The sequence below is a fragment of the Manis javanica genome, chromosome 5, assembly GCF_040802235.1.
Source record: "Manis javanica isolate MJ-LG chromosome 5, MJ_LKY, whole genome shotgun sequence".
Taxonomy (NCBI): Eukaryota; Metazoa; Chordata; class Mammalia; order Pholidota; family Manidae; genus Manis; species Manis javanica.
This window is the reverse complement of record NC_133160.1, coordinates 34,109,860-34,137,641: the sequence shown is the minus strand read 5'-3', so window position 1 is coordinate 34,137,641 and position 27,782 is coordinate 34,109,860. Positions and strand designations below refer to the sequence as shown.

At 36.9% G+C, this 27,782-nt stretch overlaps 1 protein-coding gene across 11 annotated transcripts in view; it reads right to left on the bottom strand.

The window, feature by feature from the left end:
- Window positions 1-7: 7 nt before the first annotated feature.
- The window catches only part of PLCB1 (phospholipase C beta 1), a 670,724-nt gene continuing 642,949 nt past the window's right edge, over window positions 8-27,782 (bottom strand). For 9 of the 11 annotated variants that reach the window (XM_073236918.1, XM_073236919.1, XM_073236920.1 and 6 more), the window contains one exon: window positions 8-3,262. In XM_073236918.1, coding sequence (XP_073093019.1) covers window positions 3,035-3,262 — 228 coding nt within the window. In that variant the 3' untranslated portion in view covers window positions 8-3,034. The remainder of the gene's footprint in view (window positions 3,263-27,782) is intronic. The other 2 variants (XM_073236921.1, XM_037017497.2) reach the window with 1 other exon arrangement.

Sequence of the window (27,782 nt, the reverse complement as noted above, 5' to 3'; positions counted from 1 at the left end):
AGTTGGCTTGTGTTAAGAAATTTTTATTATTTCCTTTGGATTTGTGATGAAAGCACATAAAATTACAAGTGGAAGAAACATCATGCCACAAAATTGCATAGAATTATTACAAAAATGTGAAGTATGCATTTTAAATAATTTGAGATAGAAGAACCAAAATATGTACATTTTAAGAGCTTCAAATACTTGTCCTACCTCTGTTTTTTCTTCTGAAAAAGCAAGTCACATTGTCCAATCCATCAGAAACAATATTTATACAGTGCACAAGCGCAACATTAAATTCAAAGTAATACAAGCAATGGTCCTTTCAGAGTTATTTAATGACTGCTTATCTATTACAGGAGTATCAATCAATGTATGGCGATATTGAAATGTTAAAATGAAATGTTAAAAACCAAAAACATACAGCATGTCTTTAGAACTTCAAAAATTGTTTTACATGGCCAAAACCATGTTATTCTCAGTAGTGTGAAGGTATCAGAGGGGCACAGTCTAATTTAATACATAGCTCTACTCTCTGTTATAGGAAAAACCACAGCACAGAATTTCACACATTCAACAAAGAACAAGGCAAATACATAAAGGCACAAAACTGCACACCATATAGACCCTTTTTCTTTATCTTAGTCTATTTCAAGTAACATTAATATTATTAAATGATAGTATCACTGTAGTAGTTTCAATGATGCAAGATGGACAGTGTTACACACTACCCCACAACTGCAAAAAGTGTCACTGTACAGATATAAAAATGTGATTACAGTAAATGGCCAAATACAAACATATTGTAAAATGACCAGAGTCACTAAGATAATGAAATCCAACTACCAAAACAGTTTTGTGTAAATCAAGGTTTCTCAACCTTAGTCTATCTCTGGACTAAAATGGGATACAATGTTCTCTAAGAATCATCATTGTGTTTGGTTATGAATGCTACTATTAGTTCATTCTTCTACAATTTTAGACAGTCTGTAATTCTGTTTATAAAAATGCAACATTCAATTTTGACCATTCTCGTTTCCCTATGATTAATGACTCCCTTTCAAAGTGCAAAAGTAGAATGATTTACAAAAGATTTCTCTTTCAGTGGAAGTTAAGTTTTATTAAACATCTGATTAACATTCCAAATCCTTCAGATCAAAATACAATCATCATCTCCAAAGAGGATGGGATTTTTCCCCTTTTGTCTCACTAGATGTAGTTTTTTTTAATCAAATGCTTTTTCCTAACATTTGTACTAAGCTTCTATTTGGATTAAAACTTAATTGTGATCCCTAGTTATTGCTTAAAGTTAAATAAAATAATTTCCATAAAAATATTAAATTCTTGAAACACAAATTTCAGAACACAATTTTTTTTTGTTTTAAAATGTTTTACTAACCTACAATCAGTTTTACTTTAAAGTAAAATAAAGCTGTGAACATCTTACGTCAATTTTCTTTGTGTTGCTCTCTAAATTATATTTTCCTCTATATAATAATTATCTTATTTAAGACCTTCCAATCGTATTTTTGAACAGTTTTACCATGATATAATCTCTCTTATGTCACCTAATATTGGAACTTAACAAAAAGACACAGTTAAGTGAAGTAAATGTACATAGTAAATATATAATGAAAGATTTTTTCAATGTTAGAATAAAATTGAATCAAACTTAAAAAATATGGAAGATATATGTCCATATTGCTGTCCTATACTTTTTTGTATATTCTGACTATTAATACAAGCTTAAAATCTGATACTTAAAATCCAGTTTTGATCCTGCAAAATATATATCAAATTCATATTCTAAGTTCTAAATCTACCTCAACTTGCATCAATGGCTCCATCAATTGTTTCTTAATTTTCAATGTAATTTTATAGCCATATATTCTAGATGTGTGACCACTTTCTCCTCTATATGTTTATCCCTGAATTTGTTTTTAAGTCTTATGGAAGAGATTTGAGCCTTTGCCAATTAAAAAGCACACATCTACACTCATATGAATGTGTATGTGTGTGTGTGTGCACTTGCATAGTTGAGTGTGCACATATACACACGTAGATAATATAGATCATTTACGTGTGGGTTTATGTATTCTTTAGATAAATATTCAATCTTTATGTCTATATTAAAAACAAATGAGCCATAAAAAAGTGTCAGGAAGCAAAATAACCACTAAAACCCATTCGCTGTCATTGAATCTCTGCTCAACATACATTAGCTCATACCTATTATTATTCAACTAGACAGACTCTTCGTAGTTGTTTAATCATTTCAGGCCAACAACCAATGAATACCCAGACTTCGAGTGCAGGTATCAACTCAGATAGCACACTGCCTGGAAGTATGAGGCCAATTGCTTATGCAGCCATATGTATGAGCCATATTGCCAAGTCTTGGGATAGCTTCACTGGGCAAGGATACAATCAAGTGATTTTTTTCAAGAAAGAAAAGCAGCTTATTTGACTCACTATGGTCTCTAATAAGGCCATGTCAGCAACCAATACACTGATGCCTCTATGATAAATAAATTAGAAAACTGCAAGCCGCCAGTGCCTGCAAAGCAAAGGATGAAACAATTTAATATGCACGTTAACTTGAAAATATGGTCACTGAGGGGCAGTTAGGAAAAAATAATGTTCAAAGTGGGTTGTCCAATAGTGTTCAATAGTGCTATGCATTTCTCAAACTATTTCTATTACTTTGAAATAATTTACAACAGAGCTTTGATTTTCTTCAAAGACACTGTCCGTCATTAAATGCCATGGAGCCTGGAAGTTGCTTGCTTTGAATTTACTATTGGAAAGAAAACAAAAATCCCACATACATGCACTCTCCACTAGTAGACCTGCAGTGGTATCCATATAACACATGGAGGCTGGGCATGGGGATGTTTACATGGATCCTTCTGGAACTCTCCCTTTGGTGTGGATTTTAAGCTAAGGGGTGCTTCTCAGGAAGATACTCCTGGGCAGTGATCTTGTAGTAAGAGAGAGTCCAATGGAGTTTGAGTGGCCATGCGTGTTCTGACGGCCTGGCAGGAACAATCAGTCACAGAGGAGTATCAAACTCTTTTCCTGGGTTGTCTCCTTCCGGCTCTTCCCTGGTTGGAGGCTTGTGGTTCAGTTTTCCAGGGTCTGAGGCGAGGGGTGGGGGTGCAGAACTGTGATTGCTGTCTTCACTGATCTTCCCTTTCATGGCTTCCTGCACGAATTCCAAAATCTCCAGGGGTAGTCTTTTGAATTTGTCTTGGTACTCTTGCTCTAGCTCCATCTGCAGCTGAGAGACATCAAGAGAGGAGCATGATTTTAGGTCATTTAGTTTTCTATACCCACCCATGCAGAGACTCTTTGAAAGAGATATACAAAGATGGGGAGGAATAAATTAACTAAGGTATTAGCTACTGATTACCTATAGAGAAGATGTAAAACAGAGTTTAGTTGGACACTTCACTTATTCATAGCTAAAAGCTGAGTCACGTTAATATGTGGTATAATAGGGCTAAAGGCCTGCAATAATATAAATATATATATCCATACATATACACACATACACACACACATTTGAAAAAGTTCACAGAAATAATATGCAGTGATCTGAAGTTCTTAAATGTAGGGACTGGAAGTTACTGATAGCTGGGAGTGCCGAGGTCTCCATGAATTGGGTTGAGAAGAGTGAAGAAGCCGAGTGGAGTAGATGGAGGAGCTAAATGTGAGCTTTACAAAGGGCCTGGAAGCACCCAGAGGCTGGGAAGCCAACTCTGATTCCTTCTAAAAAGGAGCTCGATGCATTTTTACAAACCAAACATATTCCTGTAACCAACTTTGATTTCTGTTTTGACTTCTTTTATTACCTCTTTATTTTGATTCATTTTCTCATTCTAATTTTATTTTCCTTGTAAACTGTTTTAGCTACCTTATAAACTTTCTCCTAACTCATCTGTTGAATGCTCTGGAGACTTTTCAGACTTCCAAAAGTCACAGAACCCTTTCGTCAAATGTAGACTTAAATAGAGGCCCTGATCATAAATCCAGGAAAATCTGGTTGTCTTCTGTGGATATGGGTGAGGGGTGGGGCCAGTGGCAAGCACTGTCTGCTGGGAAGCGCTGCTGAGCTGGGTCCAGCTGAAACCCTGCATTTTAAATAAAATCCTCTTTGTTTATTGAATTGTAAGCACGATCATAATCTTAGGAATGTTGGAGTGCTTTTTCTCCTCTTAGTAGTCTTGAGGCATCTTTTCTTAAGATACGCCCCTAAAACCTGTAAGGAATTTCTTTTTGTTCTTCTCAAACTTTAGGGTACACACGAGCCAGCTGGGATCTTGACTTCGATTCTGATTCAGGAGATCTGGGTAAGGTCCAAGATACTATGTTCCTCAGGATCCCCGATGATGCCAGAGCAGCTGGCCCACTGTGGACACCCTGCTTATCCTCCTGTCCTGTCTCTACTCTGAGCTCCCCATTCTACTTTTGGTCTGGATCCTGGCTGCAGGAGCTCCCCGCCATCCCCCCGTGCAGCTTCAGTGCGGGCTCTGGTGCTCACTCTGAGCCCTGGGCCATGGACCAGTGCTCAGGACGTCTCCCCCTTCGGTCTTGACCCTCTTTCCTCACTTGTATTCTGGACAGTGTCAGCGGCTTGAGGACAACATCCTCTTTAGTTCACCCCTTTTTACTCGTGCCTCTATGCCACAGAGATTTTGCCAAGACTTAGTTATTTAATATAAATCCATAATCCCTGAACTGCAACTCAAAAACCTCCAAAGTCCTGAAATCCAGAAGTTTTTTATAAATTTATGGCAAACTCAGTGACATTAACTGATATTAATCTATTTATAATCCTTATTTATCCAACTTTGAATATCCGTGCATGGTACTCTAGTCACATTTAATTACGAGGGTGACTCCCCCGGGTGTACTATGCTCATGGTATATGTGTATTACCTGTCTAAAATCAGAAAAATGATGAATTCTGAAAAACAACAGGCCCCAAGAGTCTCAATTAATGGATTATGGGTCTGTTTGAAGGGCTTTTTTTTTCACACATCAAAAAGTGCCTGATAAAAATGGCTCAGCCTGAGTGCTGGAAGTCAGTTATTTTCCCCAAATATAAAATATGGAGTATTTATGAATGTGTTGTGCTGGGCCCTTGAGTTCTGATAAGCCAAGGAGGAAATGTGCTATGAGGGGTACCCCTGGGTCCTGAGATTCACACACTCTGTAGAGCAAAGGCACCTTCACACGTGGCCCCATCCTCAGTGCTGAAACTTTCCAGGTGAACCACCAGCATCAGAGACAAGAGGACAATGGCAGTTCTTTCCCAGGTGTCTCAATCAGTTAGAAGGGAGTGGGGCTTTTACACTGTCACACTCTTGCATGAGTGAAACCTTAGCCAAGTGTTTGGCAGTTTCCATTTACTACCATGAAGGCCTAATCATCAATTTGCCTCAATTTTAACTCAGCAACAAATGCAGTAAAGTTTTGTTTTCAAGGAATGTAGGGAAAGGGAGAAAAGCGGGGTTGGGGGGGTGGGGGTGGGGTCCTTGTGTTTAGGAAACAGCAGGTTGCTATTTTCATTTAAATTAGAGTAGGGGACCTTGAGCTACAGTTACATTGTATGTAACCTCACAATGAATTTCTCTTAGATCATTGGTAGACGAGACCTCATGGTATTTGATAGTGCTGTTTCTGTTTTTAAATTCACATTAGAAAAAGAAAATGTGAAACCTGAGAAAATGCCAAGTACTTAAATTAATATTATCTAATAATTTTCAATGATTTTAATAATGATGATTCTGCACCCAATTCTGTTGTGTTTTTTCCTCAGACCACCAAGCAATTCTCTGTGATACCACGTGAGTGTCTTAAAACTGAACTCAACTCTGACACTATTTACACCTGGAGATAGCATTGGGTCCTCAGTCCTCGAAGACTGTTGCCCACTCCTGAGTCACCTCAGAAGACAAGCTCCAGTCCAGGTTGTCAGCTGGGCTTCTGACTGACTGGCTATAGATTTAAGGTTCCAATGATCCCCTCCTTAGGTTTGATTTATTTACTAGAGCAGCTCACAGAACTCAAACATTTTATTGACTAGATCATGGTATATTATTTAAGGATGTAACTGAAGACCAGCCAGATGGAAGAGATGCATAGGAATATGGGGACAAAGCATGGAGCTTCCCTTTCTCTGAGGACACCACTCTCCTCAAATCTCCATGAGTTCACCAATCAGCAAGCTCCCTGAACCCTGCCCTGTGGGTGTTCTTTATGGAGGGTTCATGACACAGGTGCGACTGATTAAATCATTGGCCATTAGTCACTGTACCCAGTATTCAGTGGCTCTCCTTTCCTCTTCAGTGGTCAGGGGGTTGGGATGGAAAGTTTCAAGATTCTTACCATCTGGTTGATTCTGTGGGTAACTAGGTCCCATACTTAGATTACCTAAGAGCTTTGGAAAAGCTGCCTCATTAACATAACGAAAGACACCCGGGTCACTGTCATCATTTAGGAAATTCCAAGTGTTTAGGAGCTCTGTGCCAGGAACTGGGATGAAGACCAAATATATACCCCAATAATATTCATTTAATTTTAATAATTATTTTAAGTAATTTTTAATAATTGACCCAGTTGTGACTAAATTATAATTTAGTGGACTCTTCCTTTTTATCATGGGTTACTGGTAGATTTTATTGCATTCTAAAGTACTTTACTAAATTAAAATAATTTAATTAGTTAAGTAAACAAAATTAATTTAATGTATACTAAATATCATATTAGCTCCTCAAAGAAGTCATTCAGGTATTAATAAATTAATAAAAAATAGCATTTATTATTACATTTCTAGTCGGACCCCTTATTTTTATTTATTTTTTTCTTCTTATACTTGTTCATTGTAAGAAAATACAAAAAGTTGCAGGGCAAAGTCTGGCTCTGTTTCCAAAAAGGCCCCTGCATCCATCTAGTAGAGTCTACAGCTATTCTACTCCGACGGCCACAAATTCAGATGGTTAGGGGGTAGGCAAGTCATGATAATAAGAGAAGCAGGCTGAATGCAAGGTATTAGGAGCAGTGGGAGGATGTGTTCCATCTAAAGGGGGTGCCAGAATCTCAGCTCTGGCTGATGCTTGCCAGACTCTTGTTTTCCAAGAGAAATCAGAAATCTAGACTTTCACGTAAGATCTCCTGATTTTTCACTTTCGGCAATCAATCTGAACCACACTCATGAGTCCTGGACTTGTGGAGAGTTTCTAACCTCTTTCTTAACAGATTTAAATCTGATACAAACCAGAAGAATTGAGAGATTGGGTCACCTGTGGAATTTCAGTTTGGATCCCTCCTAATTGTCTGTTTCCACAATCCTGAGCTTCAGGGGGTCCTCTACCAAACACCAGGGCTCGCCCTTGATCATTCTCTGTTGGGATTCAGTGCTATTCTGCGTAACTGCCATATTCTGGTTCATGGTTCAAATGCGTTGAGTTTCTACTTTGTGGAATTTGAGCTGCAGTTTCTGTAGGAATACTAGGTTGATTGCACAAATGACAGAAATTGTTCATGCCTCCCTGTAGTCATGGCCTTTGCAGTTCCTCCCATCAAGGAATACAATATATTTTTAATTTCCCTGAATTTAAGGAGGCCTTGTGATTTCACTTTGTCCAGTAGTATGTGCCAGAATGACAGTATACAGTTCTGAGCCTAGATCTCAAAAGGCCTTATGTGCTTCTGCTCTCACTGCTGGAAGCTTACTCAGCCAGCATGTGAAAAAGCTCAGGCTAGCCTGCTGGAGGAGGAGGCAATTATACTGCTATCCATCATTCAACTGACTATCAGACATGAAAGTAAGGCTATTATAAACCAGTCAGCACCTAGCTGACCCAGCAGCTACATACAGGCTGGAACAAGGCTACTGAGATCAGCTGAGCCTGGCTCAGACCAGAAGCACTGCCTAGGCAGTTCACAGACTCACAAGCTTAGTAAATGCATATTGTTTCATGATAGTGAGTTTTGTGATTGCTCGTTAGGCAGCAGTACTGTAACAATAACTAACTGAAATAGTGGAGGAATGTATTCAAAGGAGTGTCATATATGGCCTGGCCTCATAAACTTATAATTTAATTCAGTGGGCCCCATCTTTTCCTTACTGTGACCTCATAATACATTCTTGGGGAAATATCATATTAGGACAGATAGATCATAAAATAATTTGACTTTGTAGGATATGCCTTGATCATTTCTAGAACATAAGCAAACACGAACTTGCTTGATCTTAAATTTTAAGATCTGTTTTTAGAAAATGGGCAGAAAGAGGGAAGTACATGTTTGAATCTGGTCAAATGCTAATGATTTTAATTTTAAGGAAATAAAATGATAATAATTTTAAGGAAAATTGTTACATTGTATTCACATATTAATAAATAAGATCATTGCCAGAGTTTATTATAGGCTGAGCTCTCCAATTTGACTAGCCAGACTCAATTTCTAAATTTCTCATTTAACTTGATTTTCCAAAGATAATACCCACTCATCAATTCTGTGAACTCTGGATAGTGAAGCAGGAAAAGGCAACAGAGTCAAGTTCAAATGTGTTCAGCCCTGCTGTGCATATTATCAGAGACTTTTGCACTTGGGATGCCATTCTGCCTCTGACATTTTTCCAACCACCTTAAGAAATAAAGCAGGGATTTGATCTAGTTAAGTAAGGTCCTTAGATTCATAAATGTTAAATGAAGACCAAGGAGAAAGCAAAGTTTCTCATGAAGGTTCATTTACAAAGGGAAAAAAAAAGCTCAGTATAATATAAATGTGGCATAAATATAAAATAAGCCAGGCTACTGAGTTTTTAAGGGGATTGAATCAAAATCAATTTCCTAAGGAACCAAATTGAATCAGAGAATAAAAAGCTACAGTGGGATAACAAAGACAGAAGAATTGCTAAAGCTTAAATAAAAGATGCTACAGAGAATGTACAGAAAGATTTTTAGGAATATTTTTTCACAACTTGACCTCAGATGCATCTCAAGTCACTTTGCCCAATGAAGTGTATTAAAGACCTTAATATAGAACACAAAGCAGTAAAAATCTTAGGTGAATAACTGCACAATCAAGGGACAGAGCGACCTTCTTAAGCAACACAGAAAACCTATAAGCTACAAAATTTATTAGGCATAGTTATTTAAATGAAAATAATTTTAGTGAGAAAATGGGCAAACCTCAAGCAATTCATAGAAAAAAATGCAAATATCAAATGTGTATGAAGATACGCTCACTCTCATTAACAATCAGGGATGTGCACTAGCACAGTATCTTTTTAAGGGATATTTTTGGTTTAAAAAGTTTTTTTTTTTTAAAAAAAGGAGTAATAACATCTTGTGGGAAACAGAAATTTTCAAACATTGGATAATAATCTGATAATATTTGTAAGAAGGAAAATGTGCATTGTTTTTCACCCAGCAACTCTGCATTTGGGAATCCACCCCGGAGAAATAAAGCACCAACACAGAAGGATGGCAGCACTAGCATCCTTTCAGTGGCATTGCTTGCAGAAGCAAAAGGCAAAAATAAAAATTCTTTATTTTTTTATATTATAGTTTTTTATATTATATTTCTTTAACAACCACAATAACAAAAACCTTGGAAACAACCTTAATGAATTTTAACCTATGCCACATATGCATTACCATTTATCTATCACTGTATTTTTTTGGTGAATCATTTGAAAATAATTTCAGATATCATGACATTTTAATCATACATACTATACCACAACTTCCCTAAAAATAGAGATATGTTCGCACATCATGACAATACTGTAATCATTTAAAAGAAATTAATGATGGTTTCTTAATGTTATCTAACATGCACCCATGTTGAAATTTTCCCTGTTTACCCCTCCTGAATTTTCCAGATGATCTTTTTTTGACCAAAATTCAAAGTTTTCACACATTGCATTTGTTTGTTATATCTTTCTCTTTTTCCCTCACTTGAAATATTTATTGTTTAAAATTTTTTTATGACTTGGAGTTTTTGAAGAGTCTTGTTCAATTTTCTTATACAATGCCTGAAGCATTCTGAATGTGTCTGATTATTTCCTAGTGATGTCATTTAAGTTGGTCCTGGAAACCCTATATTCCCTTTAAATTTAGAAGTTAAGCCTATAGGCTTGATTAGGTAGAGGTTAAACATTTGTTTGGGCAACAATAGTTGATAGGTGTTCTTTTATATCTCACACTGCAACGTATCAGTGCGTGCATAATGTCAGGTGTTGCATTATTACTGAGACTAAATTTGATCTCTTGGGTAAAAGTAGTAAATAACAGACCTCAGTTTTGTCAAGACATGTTTTTCCTTTGGCAATGGGCAATTATTCTATGGGATAAAACTCAGAATCCATATAAAGCGTCTTTAGCACCCTTTTATGAAATTGATTATTGACAATTTTGTTGGGGGTAAATGGTAATTTTCTCTTTCTTTCTTATTTACCTGGTATTCAGTAAGAGTTTTCCCTCATTATGTGGAGATGATAAAGAGTTCCCCCTAAAAAGGCAGGGTAAGCATTCAGTTCCTTTCCTTTGATTACAAATGTTCTGAGTAGGGAGTTGGGGCAATAATTACTTCGAAAGATGGCAAGTGAGCTTTTTCTTCTTTTCTCTCTGAAAATAACTGTGGATGACACATTTTCATTTATTCCTTTTGTTTATGTCAGTTGCCATCATTAGTCATTTTTGAGGTCAAATTGTCCCACATATGGCCAGTGGCATAAATGACATGCCCATTTTTGAACGCTTGCTTGCTTTTCTAAGGTATAAGAAGATAATTCAGGCACTTCATATACTTTCTCTGCCTCAGACCTGGAACATGCTACTTTTTCCTGAAAATGGCATTAATCAACACCAAGCTCTGGGTGCTAACAGTGCTCACTGCCACCTGACTGCCACTGTGTTCAGGCCATCACAGTGGACAGTCAGGATATGTATTTTGAAAAATCATTATGAAGAATTAGTTCATAGTGATATTTCAAATTTAAATGTAACATTATAGAATTTTTTCTTAACTTCTTTAGTTTAATATTTGTATATATTTTTTATTTTTGTATTATATTTTGCTTTCTGATAACATTAACATATTTACTAATTTGCTTCACATAGTAATATAAGGGAGGAGCTTCAACAGACAATCTATCAATAAAATAACCATGTGAAGCTTAAGATGTTTTTGAGGTTCTCTTTCCAGAATATAGCCCACTAGGATGTACAATTATATTACTCTGCTAAAATTCACTTGAAATAATTATATTCTTTGAATAGGTATGTGACCTTTGATAAACATACAGGGACTTGCTTCAGTTTGTTTTCTCATTGACCTTTTTAGATTACTTGAGGCTTTTTTTCTTTCTCTGGGAGCATCTGTTGTGTTTTCAAAAACATAATTCCTCAAAGTCTTTTAACCCTTTTTAAAATATCTCTGGTCTTTGGAAAATATGTATAGTAATATAGGACTGTAATTATCTTGTTCAAAATATTTTGAAGTTTACTATTAAAGATTAGGAAAAGTAATAAAAATAACAAACAAACAAAAAACATCAACAAAACTTAGAGTTTCTGTAAAATAACATGAGGCTTCCACTTAAATACAATGCAGCCAATAAATGTAAACCAGTAAGTGCCTATGAAAACAGGGAAAAGTAATTCTTCCACTCTGATAAGTGAAGAAAGTTGACATACAGTTGCATATATCCTGTGATTGTAACTTTGAGAGTATTTTCTAAGAATACAGGATGACTTGGAAAGGAAATACTAAAACATGAACTGTGTTGGGATTATGAATATTTTCATTTTGTATATTTCTCATTTTTATGGTAATGTGATTATTTTTAGCATGAAAACAGCATTCTAAAATTTAAAAAACCTGTAACATAGTAAAGAAAACAAAAATGCAAAATGCTGAATGTGGGTTAGAGTGACCAGGAAAATTTTGCAAAGAATTACTGCAGAGACTATGGTATTTTAACCTCTGCATTAGCTGAGAGATTATTAAAAACAATAGAAAAAGCATTAAAAAGTACATAAGTAGAATGGGTGGTTTCACAATTTGCCTGAGCAACCTTGCAAAGCCTCATCTTATTTTTAGAATAATCTCATGAATTTTTACTTTAACCAAGAATAGAAACAACAGAATGATATAAAAATTAGAGAGTGAGGTCACTCAGGATACCGGAGGATTGCTGGAAAATGGCATGTGGGAAAATGGGACTGCAATGTATATTTTAATCATTCCAGGTTTTGTTTGTTTGTTTTCCTCTACATTTCCTTAGAATAAATTGCAATAAGATTTTGAATCAAAAAGGCTAACTCAGTGGGAAATTCCTTCTTTTACTCCAAACAGTGAAATATTGGATAAAGCAGAACATACATTTATGTACATTTGTAGTTGAGTTTTAATATGAGAAAAGGAAATCCTTAAGTCACAGAATAATAAAGGGACTCAAAGCCAAAAGGCCCATGGGAGGCAAAGCAGATTCTCCATCTTGGGGAGCTGGGATTTCAGTGTCCTAAGAGGATAGGAGAGAAGGTTTTGGGGTGTCAAGAGTGCTGACCCCAAAGTCTTGCATAAAGCCAGGGTTCTCCACCCTTTAAGTGGGGATGAGAAAGACTCAATTCACAATCTTAGGAAAAAGACAGGAAGCTAGTAATCCAGGAGGCCCATTGGAAGAAAAATGTCAGCAAGAGGCATCAAAAACCCAAAACAGCACCGCATGTGTGTGCCGCTTCCAAATCCTTATTATCTCTGTGAATAAGTACCCAGTGCCAATAAATCAAAGCAGAAACTTCAAAAATTGGTAAATTCATGGAATCTTCACACAGGCGCAACAAATTCAGACCATTTGGATTCTCCATAACCCAAGGCAGGAGTGATCCTCCATGTGAATAATTCCCTGTGAACATGAACTTAAAATTCCAAATTACAAACCACTCAAAACGCACCATTTGTTCAACCTTGTGCTTTATAAGGTTACCAATGGCAACTGAAATCTAAGGAAAATCAATAAAGTGATGATCAGTATATATTTAGGTCAAAATGGAAAAGACTCCACACCTACAGAAATACACTGGATCATTCATGGCAATGTGGAAGAATACAGTTAATTCACAATGGGTGTGAATTCCTGATTTTTTTACTCAAGTGCTGGAGTATGGTGCATGCCTGTATGTTTGGCAGATTTTTTCTAAACAATTCTACTTGCTTGAAAATTTTATTGAAAGTAAGCTTCATCTTTTGAACAAATGCTAACTAGCAATACAGGCCACTGCAAAGGGCTAGGAAGGCAATCACAAATAAAGCTTTTGCCATAGATCTTCACAAATGGATAATTCTTTGAGGGATGGATGAGATTCTCTCTCCACAAAAGGGGCTTGCACTTTACTGAATAAGACCTTGGGCAGTTTTACTCTCTCAAAACTTAAATAATGTCATATATAAAATGGGGATAATAATGCCTGTTTCCATAGATGGTTGTTAAAAGATTTAAAGGAAATAGTGCATGTTAAGTAATTGGCATATTGTGCTTATTAATTAATTTTGTATAGCTTTATTTCTAAAGGGAGGGGACAAAAATGAATTTGCAGCTGAAAACATCTGGAACCCTGTCCACTAAGTGGTCTTTGTTCTTTCCAGTTATATTATTTGAGTTATTATTTGGTTAATGCAACATAATTGTGATACTTGTTAGATCTCCTTTTGTGGACTACATTCTGGGTTGTGGGTGATTTTGAAACATTTATCAACAGACAGTATTTTGAATACCCTGATACGTGCAAGGCCCTGTGTTTGGTGACATGGAGCATGAAACACAGAATCCTTCCAGGATGGGAAAATAACAAGTCAGGGTGAATGGGTGCTAAGACAAGATGTGTTATAGATATTGCAAATGAATAGTGGATTGTGGCCTTGAAGTGACATGGGAAATACTTTACAAGGAGGTAAGACTTAAGAAGTTGGGCCTCACAGCATCTGCCAATACCCATGGTATTATGATTATCCTGGGGCAGTCACTTTCAAACTTCTCCCCAGGGGACATGTAATAGTTGACATTTACTAAAGAGATAGAGTTCTCTAGCTATACTTTCCTTCTTCCTTGCTCTATGTAAGAGTACATACAAGTATCTTTGAAACTGCTGTAATATATAAAAATTAAATCATTAGCAAATTTCTTTCATTATAATTAGCCACAGATTACAATGCAGAGACTACACATTCTGTGGCTGAGAACACTTCTTTAAAAGATAGGGAAAAGTTAAAAGTGATAAGGTAGGCCAGCTTTAGACTGGTACCTCTCAAAAGTTAATGTGCGTGCAAAATACCTGGCAATTTTGTTAAAATGTAGATTCTGATTCAGTAGATCTGGGGTGGAGCCTGAGATTCTGCATTTCTAAAAGCTCCAACATGATGCTGATGTTGCTGGTCTAAGGGCCATATTTTGAATTGCACCACTTTCGACAAAGGGCTCCCAACAAAGTGTTCCTTTTATGTGTCCCTCCTCAACATTATTTCAGTCTAGTTTTATATAAAATGATTCTCTTTGTAAATTTCATCTCACCAGTCCTCCAAGGTTGGCTAATGTTCAGGTTTGGATTCAAAGTGTTGGAGGCTACTGGGGGAAGGCAGAATAAGGGTTGCTAAGTCTGTAGAAAAGAAAGTTGGAGGGATTAAGGAGGCAGAAGATCCAAATACTAAACGCTAAGTAAATCCAAATGCTGAATCAATAAAAGAGGAAAGACAGAAGCTAGAGATCATGTGATTTACCATAGTTCCTAACACACATTTGCATTTTAAATTTTATTTCAAATCAAAAGCCAAATGCATTCTGACATAGTTCTTTTATATAAACTCAATACATCTCTATATTCCATGAACCTGTCCACAGAGGAAATCTGCTCTTAATACAGCAAAGAACATAATCAGATTCCTGTGGCATTTTTCCTAGCTCCATCTCTATTCCTTCTTTTCTGTCTTTTCCCTACTATACCTCTTTTGAAATGCTGCAGTTTTCCTAGCTTAACCTATAATTTATACCTTCTCCGATTCTTAAAATGTATTTCCAAATTTCTCTTGTAATCATTTTACAGGCATCTAGAGATTATTGTAGAAACCTTTGCAAGGCCATATGCAATTAAACAGTCAACCCCTTCATGACTTAGTAGTATTGGAAAGGGATTTTAGAAATATATAGTCAAACCTTTTCCTTTTACTTAGTATAAACCTGTTGCCAAAATAAGTTAAGTGGTTTTCTCAAAGATACAGCTTGCTAATAGCAAAACTAAGATCAGAGCCTAGTTGATTCTCCTCTGCAGTAGACTGGCTAAGTTAATATGCTCAATATTTCACTTCTCTCTGTATACACAGCCTTTGCCTTATGACATTTAAGTTCTTTTTACTAATGAGGTAGAGGCTATCTCTTCACTTCTTGAATATGAGATGATTGTGTCATTTACTTTGAACCAATAAGATGTTAGTACACATGGGCTAAGCACAGGCTTGAAAAAGCACTTAGCATTTCATCCTGCACTCCTGTTATTCTGCTATGGTCCTGGGAACATGCTTGGACTAGTCTGGTAGTGGATGAGACACATGGAACAGAGCTGAGTCATCCCAGTCATCCAAGTACACAGCCCAAATCCTTCAAGATCAACCAGCAGCTGGCTGGTACCCTGAGATAAAGCATGTCTAGCTGAGATCAGTAGAGTGACCTACCTGACCTACAACTAACCACAGGTGTACGTACAAGCCCAGCTAGGATCAGCTATGCTCAGCCCAGATCAGCTGAACCTTGCAAGCTCGTGAACTAAATAAATATTTATAATTGTATGCCAGTGAAGTGTTGTGCTTGTTATGCAGTGTTACTGTAGCCTTTCCCTGTGATCCCGCTAATTTCTCTTGAAAGTGTGCATGAAATTCTATAGCTGGGACATGGAATGAATCGCTCACCACATCCCAAGAGCCCAGACTTCTGTTGCCTTATATAGATGCCTCTACCATTCAGCATCTAAAAGCAAATTATACTATAGTGCAAGGTAATAATTTTCTGATTTGCCAAGTTACTTCATTCCAGCTAATATGTCAGTTCCAGGCCTTGAAAATTTTGTGTCAGCACTGGAGTACTCTGCCCTTATAGGTGCCTGGTTTTAAGGCCTATGAGTTTTCTATTTTTAGTTGGGTGTATTCTGTAGGAAGACTCAGCTGGGATCTATCATAGCTGGGAATAAAAGTGAATGCAAATGAGGAAACTATTTTGATTTTACCAAAATGATTGATCATAGTCCAGTGATACCTTATCAAACTGAATGTTATTATTGTCCATGAAATACCAGAACATGGTCTAAATCTTTGAAGACCTGTGCTCTGGGCAAAGGAAGCTAAGAGATCTGTTTTATAGACTTGAGTGACTATACTTTCAGCACATTATTAATGATCATTCTTTAAATAAGTAGACTGAAGCCTACCACTCAAGTGGTTTAGTGCAGAATCAAGATCTGAACACCAAACTCTTGCCTCCTAATTCAGGGGCTTCATCCCCACCATCCATGCCAATCCCTACTCTGTAAAAACAGGATTTTTGAAGATCTCAGTGATCCAATATTATGTATGTTGAGAGAGTAACAAATAACCCAATGTATTTTCTTTGCACACCTTAGATTTCAAAGTTGCTTTCACAAAATAATTGGGAAGTGTCTTTTACTGAAAAGTTATCCCATGGCAGAGGGTCTTACTGAATCATTGCCCTCTTAATAATAGAGTACAGGCTCATGGAAAACAATAGGGACTCTCACACAGCTGTGATTAGCCTTTTCTATTTGCATCTGTCATGGTTGGAAGACACTGGCTTTTCACTTCCCCTTTGTAATTCTTCAGTTTAGGATCTGTTTATTTGGTTAGCTGGCTGTTTTCCTGTTTGCCATTAAGTGTTGTCTAATTTAATCACATTATTTCTGTAAAGAGTTAGTTATTACAAGAAAGGATAAGCTGAAGGAAAACTGGAATAAAAGGGAAAAAAATATTAGTTTAAAATAAATTTCATCTGCAAATCACCAGCCTGTGCCTTCTGATTAGCTGCCCTTAAAGGAGCAAGGGCATGACAATAAACGGAGATTTACGTCCACAGGAGAGAGACTCAGAAAGACACCACCAGAAGAATCCCATTCTCTCAACCACATAAACCCTAAAAGAATCAATGAAAAGCCTCAAGTCAACTGAAATAAAAGGCTGTTCAAAGGCTAATTATTTTTAGATGAAGTGTGTATTTCTTTCAATCCAATGGAATTCCATCAGCAGGGAAGAACTGAATTTACATTATGAATTCAAGTCTTATACCAAATCACAGAAACAAATGTCTTTAGTACAAATGGTGCATTTTAGTACAGCAGTGCAACCATCTTAATAAGTAGAAGTTTCTCTTTAGGAATTTATACTAAGTTGAAGGGAAAGATTTGACCATAAAGCTTAATTTTGAAGTTCTTTTAAGACATGACAGAAGTGGTCTCAGAAGACTTATTTTCATGGAGGTCCTGCCCTTGTGTGGGCCTCCCTTCAGATCACAATCTCTCTACCCACACACTTTCATCTTAACTCCCTTTAAGATTTACCAAGCATTAGCAATTACCCAACTTGAGTCCTGACTAAAACCACTCTATGACTTAAAGCCTGTGCATTTAAAAAACAGGAGACAGGCTGTGTCAAATGTCCTAGAATGAACTCAGAAATGTTCCTGGAGAATGCCAGTCTCCTGATAACTAAAATTAGTTTTGGTTTTTCTTTCTGTTTTTATAAATGTATATTTCAAGAGTGGTTAGCGTGCCAGGGTTTTATCAGGAACATTGATTTTGATGCTTAGGGAGTGAGTATTTCCAAATTATATAGTCAGTCTTTCTAGATAATGATGTTTATGTATTCTGCTTAAATTGTTGTGGTTTTGGATTAGACGTTTACAACTTGGTCTGAGAAGAAACCAGACATTTGTTCTCCGGGCCTCATACGGATTTTGAGAAGTCTGATGGTCATTCTTGAATTCTCCACCAAGATTGGAAATTATGATAGAATTTCTCAGAGAGAGTAAACTGAAACAGAGCCAGGTAAAAAGGTGACTTAAGGGGCAGGGGCTGGGCAGGAACTGCAATGATTGCAGAGGGTGTTCCTGCTGAGGGTTGCAGCTACCCAATCTTGCCAATTACATGGCTGCCCTGTGTATACCTATGGTTGCCACATCTTCTGAGTTTTCAGAAGAAGCCAGCAATATGTATTTTCATGTTAAATCTCATGGTCTGTCAGTGTTGGCACCTCAATTCAAAATGTAAAAAGCTCTGTGCTGTCATTTGCAACTTCTGGGATATCTGGGTAATGTATTCTTTTAACTCTATGGATTTGTCTTTCTACTTGATAGACCAACTTCCCAAGAGATCTACTTGATAGATCAGCCCCCCCACTCAGGGATTGGCTTCCATCCTCTTTGCTGTATGAGTGGACACATAATCATATTGTGCTTGTGTCCTCATCCTTTGACAAGGTATTCATTACTGAGAGGGACAAGACACTTTACTTATGCCTGGGATAAACTTTTGACACTATTCTAGGCAGCTCCTCTGGAAGACACTTGCTAAATAATTGGGATGTCTCCCTATTTTTCCATTTCCTCTTTTATCAAAGTGTGTTGATATGACTGTGCTAAACCCACAGGGTTTGAAATGGGAAATCTGATAAACCTAACTGCAAGATATTTTTACAGAAATGTTCTTTTCTAAGTCTTCTAAGCCAAATCCTTCTGCTGGTGGGTCCCTTTTCTCAAGAGGTCTGCAGAGGTGATTTGGAACACAAAGTAGTTATTTTACTCACTTTATCTTTGGGGTCTTAAATGAGTGGCAGTCAACTTATAGTAATTCTAGGTATAGCAAATTTGAATTCCATTATCTTGGTCTACATTGCAGAAAATTACTGCTTATCCTCCAAATTTACATTCACTCTTCCTTGGTGTCTGCTTTGCCTGGCCGACAGCTGCCTAAGCAGGGATGATGTTTATAAGCCCTCCTTAGTATCTTTGTACCCAGAGGTAGCCATTGGACCAGTTCTTATCTATGAAATATCAGGGCAGGGATTTTTAGAGGCATATAGGTTATCTCTACTCTCTCTTTCCCTTTTCTAGCAAGGGCCTAGAGAATGATGGAACCACATTATGAAAAGAACCTGTTCTCTGAATACCATGTGGAAGCATGCTATCCATCAACCAGACACACCCACATTGGACTGTTACATGAAAAAGAAACAAAATTCTATTGTATATATCCAATGACTTTTTTGGTGCTATTTGTTACAGCAGCTAAAGTTATGTTAACCAATATATTCTTACATATGTAATTTATGTTGCATTATTTAACATTATGGTTAGGGGAATGTGAATAAAGATGTAAATGAGTGTTTCCCTCATCTTTATTAGCCAATTTTTATACCATAAAGAGGGCCTTTTAAAGTTGCTTGGGGCTTTGGTTATTCTGAATTTAAAGTGTAATTAGATAATAATCCCAACAATAAATCTTGAGTACTTTATAGCTACTTGATAGTTATAAGAGAGAGCTAGTGTTATGAAACCCAGGGGCATCATTTCTTTCCATCAGTCTATATCCATTTCTCTTCTGCAAGGAAAATGCAAGAATAAAAAAAAATCTCCCTTTTCTTTCATTGTTATTACTGCAATAAAGTGTACAGAGAACCTATAGTGTATGGTTATAATGTAGCTATTCTTGTAAATTCAGGATTGGGTGACTTCAAGTAAGTTATTATTGCAAATCAATTTAAAAATGCTTTTTTTTCTTATGCATAGATAACAAGGCAGAGCTATTAAGCTAAATCTTACTTTCTGCTTCCACTTTCCATTGGCTAACCATCCCTGGCATACATAATCCTGGGGCTGCTGCCAAAAACTTGGGTGATTTGTAGAAACCTAGGGGATTAAAAGCCCTTCTGATGGATCATAGGCATCCTTACTTACATAGGGATAAATGACTTTAGGGATAAAAGGTTGTATGAGGTTCTATCAAGCCTATTGTGGTTATCAGTTGGCCTTGCCAGCCAGAAAGCCACCCTAATCCCAAATCATGGACCATATCCCAATACCTGCAATACTGTACTTGATACCAAATGCCACTGATTCATGGTTTAGTCTCTACATTACTCACTAATTTTTGCCTTTCCTCCCTCATACATTCATTGATTTATTCATTCATTTATCTAAAATTTATCAAGTGCCCTTCCATGTACCTGGCACTGTGATTAATGCTAGGCATAGAGACAAATGAAACACATCCCTGGTTTCAAGGACTCCCCGGATCAGTGAGAAAATGTGAAACATAAAACAATAATCTGATATGCTGAGAGAAGTACTGTGATAAAGCTATAAGCAAGATACACTAGTTGCACAAAGGAAGGAATGATCACCCCTACTTGGTATCACAGAATAAGAAATAATTAAGACCAAAAGTACGGGACATTGTTAAAACCCAGTCCCTTTGCACACTTGTCCATGTCACTGCCACTTAATTTCATCAAGGGCCCACCCATGTCATTTACCCCACAACTCTCTGTGGCACATCCAATTAAATTCCAAAATAACTAAAAAAAGGGAAAATAAGAACTTGGAATTGTTTTTAAAAACATGACTATTTTGTCTAATTATCTGCTGAGTAGAACAAAACACCAAAAAGTAAGAAATATATTTTGGTACAGCAGAGATCAGTGACCTAGCAATGATGAAAAACATTATTATGTCCATATTTTTTCATATGCTATAAAAAATCCCACTCAGAAAACCTAACAATCTAATCCTTACCTATGAGTCCTTACTATGAATGACCATCTTTTAATACATGTCACTCAAGCAAATATGATAGAATTTTCAACTGTAAATGGGAGACTCCAATGTTGGGTTGTCTGACTTCTTCAGAGGTGGAAAAATCTTCTGCTTAACTCTTCCAGTTAGAATTACAAAATGTATTTCAAGGCCTCTTAACATTTTATTTATCCAAAGAATGTTCACATCCTTCTTTTGGCAATAATGGCACAACACAGAAATGATTATGGTAGGGGCAAGAAAAATGTGTGACGTTACATATAGCATCAAAAATCTCCTGGGATCTTGTGAGAAATCTCAGTGCTCAGGCCCACGCCAAACTTCCTGAATGAGAACCTCTGAGGGTGAGGGCTCCCTCATCCGTGTATTATTAAACCCTCTGGCTGATTCTGATGAATCCTGAAGTTTGAGAACCACTGATGTAGAAATTAAAGAAACTTGGTAGGTGATTCTTATCACATGGGTCATTGAGAATCTTTCATAAATTTCATGATTAAGTCTTGCCAAGAAAGTAGCGTCAAATTTGGAAAATATTTTGTAGACCTAAACACACTTGATATCAGATACAAGGCCATTGTATCTGAGTTCAAGGCCATTGAAATTTTAATTATTGATTATATATATATATATAAATATATAAAATCATTATAATGATTATAGCATTATAATCTTGAGAGGCTTCTCACTCAATTCCAAAGCTAACTATAGCAGTGATTGTTATTGCCCAGCCTAGAACCTTTGGACTAACTATTGCAATGCAGATGGCCCTATTTCCACATAGGGCCTGCTTTCTCTGGTGGGGAACACAGTTGGGTGAAAATGCCAGCACCAACTTTTTCCTTTGGATATACTAACTCTAAGGTGCATATTCTACATAGACTCCCAGAGTTCCCCAGTAGGATTGGGCACACATTGCCCATGGTTTTAACTTGCATGAAAACAAACACCTTTTATGGTCTGCCTTCACTTTCCTGCCTCACTTCTCTACCCTCTACCAGTTTCCTGGGATCACTTCTTAGAAACATTACTTGTATTCACATCCTTGTCTCAGGGGCTCCTTGTGGGGGAACCCAGACTAAGACATTAACTTAGAGTTTATTAGCTGCCATATATTAGGTATAAATTTGAGGGTCTGTTTCTTTTTTTTTTTTACAGTTTTTATATTGAGGTGCCCTAGTGTGTCATGAACATTGATATTATTTGACTTGCTTATAAACTACTTGAGCTAAAGATCTATCATAGATTGCCTAATGCCTATATATAGATTGAAAAATATCCCTTCCTTTCTGATTCTACACAGCTCTAACTGGTCATGAAGCAGATTAAATTCGAGCCACAGTCAAAATAAATTTAAATTTGGATATCTTTGGCCCCTGCAGTACAGACCTCATATATAATGTAATAGGAGTAGAAACTGCTGTGAAATTATTTCCATGCCAAAAAGAAATTGATGTATAGGAGAAAAGACAGGCTGTAGATGAAGTGTGTCCAGCATACTGATGATACGTATTTATTTCCCTCTTCATCCAGAAGCATATGCAATGGAGGGATAAACTCAAATGCCAATTGATTCTGGTGTTTTTGTTACATAACATTTCAAATGAAAGAAAGGCTGTCAAGAAAATTATGTTGAACACTGAGATGAATAAATAATGAATGATATAATGGGCATATTCAAAAATTGTTTATCCCATCAAAAGAAAACTAACTGTATTCCACAAGAGGAAATATGTTACTACACTAGATTTAATAGCAGAAATATAATGACATCTTTAAGAAAGTGGCTTTTGCATTAAAATAATGCCTAAATGATAACACCAGAGATATAATGTATGGTTAAAGGAAAGGCTTCTGTTTTAAAATAATATCTAATATTTAACTGTCCAAATGTATATTTTCAATGTTTCTCTAATAAGTCAGAAGTTAATTGACATTTTTTCTCTTTAGCCTGTCTTCTAACCAAATACTCTCTCTCAAAGGAAATGACCCACCTTGCCAATTAATGAACTATCTTTTATTTATCAAACATAGTAAGTGTATGATTCTTCATTTAAAAAAATCCTGTTTTCATCACGTCATTAAATAAATACAAGTATGCTTGCATTCCATACTTGAAAGCCAAATGCAACCACCATTTTCAAGTAGATATGACACCAACTGAGACATGAAACCTTATTTAAAATATAGTCTTTTGGATTAAAATATGTAATCAGAAATAGAATTGGTGGTTTGGAGTGTCGATTCAAGATGGCAGCATGAGAGGTGAGACAGAGAACTCCTCCCAAAACCACATATAATATAAAAATATAGTTAATGCAACTAATCCTAAAAGAGCAACAGGAAAGAAGACCACACCAGACTACATACCTGTAGAATAGAGCAGACCTCACAAAACAGCATAACGTACCAAAGCCTTGATCCAGCAGAACCCAAGCCCTTCCCCCACCCCAGCTAATGGTAGGAAGAGAAAGGGAGTGGTGAGGGGGTGGAAGCCTAGGACTGCTGAACACCCCGCCCTGGAGATCTGCTTTGGGAGCACAAACCTACATTGCGTGATGCTCTGGAGATTAATGGGGTTGGAAAGCTAAGACCAGTGGAATACTTGGAGGGACTGAGATTCCAGCCATTTGTGGAGGACAGGGATCACATCTGGCTGCTCTAGGACAAAGGAAAGGCAGGTGGTCTGAAAGGCTACCTAGCAGGGAGAGGGCTGTTGAAAGGGCGGAGTTTGCATGGAGCTTGCTGCATGGGAGAAGGGATAGGTGGACAAGGCTGTCTGGGCACGCTCTGCCCAGGAGGTTGGGAACTTTTAGGAGCTTCAGGTGCTCCATCCCCCTGGCTGGCTACACAGCTCCAAGCACCCCCACTGTGATACACAGCCTGCTGTGCCTTCCTCCTCACCTGCTGGCACTGGCTCACAAACTGGCAGTCCCTGCCTTGGCATCAGGCCAGCCAATGGAGGCCACACCTAAGACAGCTACAGATGCAAAGCACAGAGGCTTACACCTGTGTGCTCAGCTCACTGGCTCTGACAGTGGAGACAGACACTGCAGCAGGGAAGCAGAAAATAGCCTTTCCTCCACCCAGGCACCAGCACCGTTCCCCTGCAACCTCCAACTTCACTCCAGGGGCTGAGCAGCTCCAGAGACTAGAGCTTCTGGACATTAGAGGTACTACATAAAAATATGAGATGTAAAAGGAACCTGGTTCAGACCAAAATATTACAGACCCAAGAAAAAGGGCCAAGTGAAACTGAATTCACCGATGTTCCTGAAAGAGAACAAATAAAATTGATAAACATGCTAATGGAGTTACATAAAAATATTTAAGAACTCAGGGAAGAATTTAGGATGGAGACTGAATCATTAAGAAATTCCATGTCCAAAATGCAACATACAATGGAGAAATTTAAAAGCAGATTAGATGTAATAGAAGAGACAGTAAATGGAATAGAAATTAGACAAGAAGAATACAAAGAAGCTGAGGCACAGAGAGTAAAAAGGATCTTTAAGAATGAAAGAATATTGAGAGAACTGTGTGACCAATCCAAAAGGAATATTTGCATTATAGGGGTACCAGAAGAAGAAGAGAGAGAAAAGGGATAGAAAGTGTCTTTGAGGAAGTAATTGCTGTGAAAACTTCCCCAGTCTGGGGAAGGAAATAGTCTCTCAAGACATGGAGGTGCAAAGATCTCCTAACAAAAGGGACCCAAGGAAGACAACACCAAGACATATAATAATTAATATGGCAAAGATCAAGGATAAGGACATACTTTTAAAAGGAGCTAGAGAGAGAAAAAAAGATCACATACAAAGGAACACCCATCAGGCTATCATGAGATTTTGCAACAGAAATCTCACAGGTCAGAAGGGAGTGGCATTATATATTTATTGCAATGAAGCAGAAGGGCCTTGAACCAAGAATACTCTACCCGGCAAGATTATCACTTAAATTTGTAGGAGGGATTAAATAATTTTCAGATAAGCAAAAGCTGAGAGAATTTACCTCCCACAAAGCACCTCTACAGTGCATTTCTGAGGGACTGCTATAGATGGAACTATTCCTAAGGCTAAATAGCTGTCACCAGGGGAAATAAAACCACAGCAAAGAGGAACAATTAATTACTAAGCAGATGCAAAATCAAATCAACTACCCCCAAAGTCAATCAAGGGATAGACAAAGAGTAAACAGAAGTATACCTAATATACAAAGAATGGAAGAGGAAGAAAAAGGAGGAAAATAAAAAAAACCCTTCAGGTTGTGTTTGTAATAGCATACTAAATGAATTAAATAAGATTGTTAAATAGTAAGGGAATCACCCTTGAACCTTTGGTGACCACGAATCTAAAGCCTGCAATGCTAATTAATACATACCTATCGATAATCACCCTGAATGTAAATGGTCTGAATGCACCAATCAAAAGACACAGAGTCACTCAATGGATAAAAAAACAAGACCCATCTATACGCTGCCTAGAAGAGACTCACTTAAAAACCCAAAGACATATACAGAAAGTAAAGGGATGGAAAAAGATATTTTATGCAACTAGTAGGGAGAAAAAAGCAGGAGTTGCAGTACTTGTATTAGACAAAATAGACTTCAAAACAAAGAAAGTCACAAGAGACAAAGAAGGACATTACATAATGATAAAGGGGTCAGTCCAACAAGAGGATATATCTGTTATAAATATCTATGCACCAAATACAGGATCACCTACATATGTGAAACAAATACCAACAGAATTAAAGGGGCAATAGAATGCAATGCAATCATTTTAGGAGACATCAACACAACACTCACTCCAAAGGACAGATCAAGCAGACAGAAAATAAGTAAGGAGACAGAGGCACTGAACAACATATTAGAACAGATGGACCTAAGGGACATCTACAGAACACTCCATCCAAAAGGAACATGATATACATTCTTCTCAAGTGCACGTGGAACATTTCCAAGAATAGATCATATACTAGGCCACAAAAAGAGCCTCAGTAAATTCAAAAAGATTGAAATTGTACCAACCAGCTTCTCAGATCACAAAGGTATGAAACTAGAAATAAATTACACAAAGAAAAAAAGCTCACAAACACATGGAGGCTTAATAACATGCTCCTAAATAATCAATGGATCAATGATGAAATAAAAACAGATCAAGCAATATATGGAGACAAATGACAACAATAATTCAACAAGTCAAAATCTGTGGGATGCAGCAAAGCCATGCTAAGAGGGAAGTACACTGCAATATAGGCCTACCTCAGGAAAGAAGAACAATCCCAAATGAACAGTCTAAACTCAAATTAACAAACGAGAACAAGAAGAACAAATGAGGCCCAAAGTCAGTAGAAGGAGGGACATAATAAAGATAAGAGCAGAAATAAATAAATTTGAGAAGACTAAAACAATAGAATCAATGAAAGCAGGAGCTGGTACCTTGAAGAGAATAAACAAAATAGATAAACCCCTAGCCAGATTTATCAAGAAAAAAAGAAAGTCTACACACATGAACAGAATTAGAAATGAGAAAGGAAAAGTCACTATGGCCACCACAGAAATAAACGAATTATGAGAGGTACTATGAAAAATTATATGCTAACAAACTGAACAACCTAGAAGAAATGGACAACTTTCTAGAAAAATACAACCTTCCAAGGCTGACCCAGGAAGAAACAGAAAACCTGAACAGACCAATTACCATCAAGGAAATTGAATTGGTAATCAAAAACTACCTAAGAATAAATTCCTGGACCAGATGGTTTCACTGCTTGGTTTTATCAAATATTTAGTGAAGACCTAATACCCATCCTACTTAAAGTTTTTCAAAAAGTAGAAGAGGAGGGAATACTCTCAAACTCATTCCATGAGGCCAGTATCACTGTAATACCATAATCAGGCAAAGACACCACAAAAAAAAGAAAATTACAAACTAATATCCTTGATGAACATAGATGCAAAAATACTTAACAAAATGTTAGCAAACTGAATTAAAAAATATATCACGAGGATCATACACCATGATCAAGTGGGATTCATCTCAGGGATGCAAGGATGGTACAACATTCGAAAATCCATCAACATCATCCACCACATCAACCAAAAGGACAAAAACCACATGATCATCTCCATAGATGCTGAAAAAGCATTTGACAAAATTCAACATCCATTCATGATAAAAACTCTCAACAAAATGGGTATAGAGGGAAAGTACCTCAACATAATAAAGGCCATATATGACAAACCACAGCCAACATCATATTTAACAGTGAGGAACTGAAAGCTTTTCCTTTAAGATTCGAAGCAGGACAAGGATGTCCACTCTCTCCACTTTTATTCAACATAGTTCTGCAGTCCTAGCCATGGCAACCAGACAAAACAAAGAAATAAAAGAAATAAAGAATCCACTCCAAAACTACTAGAACTAATATGTGAATTCAGCAAAGTTGCAGGATACATACACAGAAATCTGTTGCATTCCTATACACTAACGATGAACTAGCAGAAAGAGAAATCAGGAAAACAATTCCATTCACCACTACATCACAAAGAATAAAATACCTAGGAATAAACCTAACCAAGGAAGTAAAACTCCTGTATTCTGAAAACTACAAGGCACTCATGAGAGAAATTAAAGAATATACCAATACATGGAAACATCCCGTGCTCATGGATAGAAGAATTAATATTGCTAAAATGGTCATCCTGCCTAAAGCAATCAACAGATTCAATGTGATCCTTATCAAAATATCAACAGCATTCTTCAATGAACTAGAGCAAATCATTCTACAATTCATATGGATCCACAAAAGGCTCTGAATAGCCAAAGCAATCCTGAGAAAGAAGAATAAATCTGGGGGGATTACGCATCCCAACTTCAAGCTCTACTACAAAGCCACAGTAATCAAGACAATTTAGTACTGG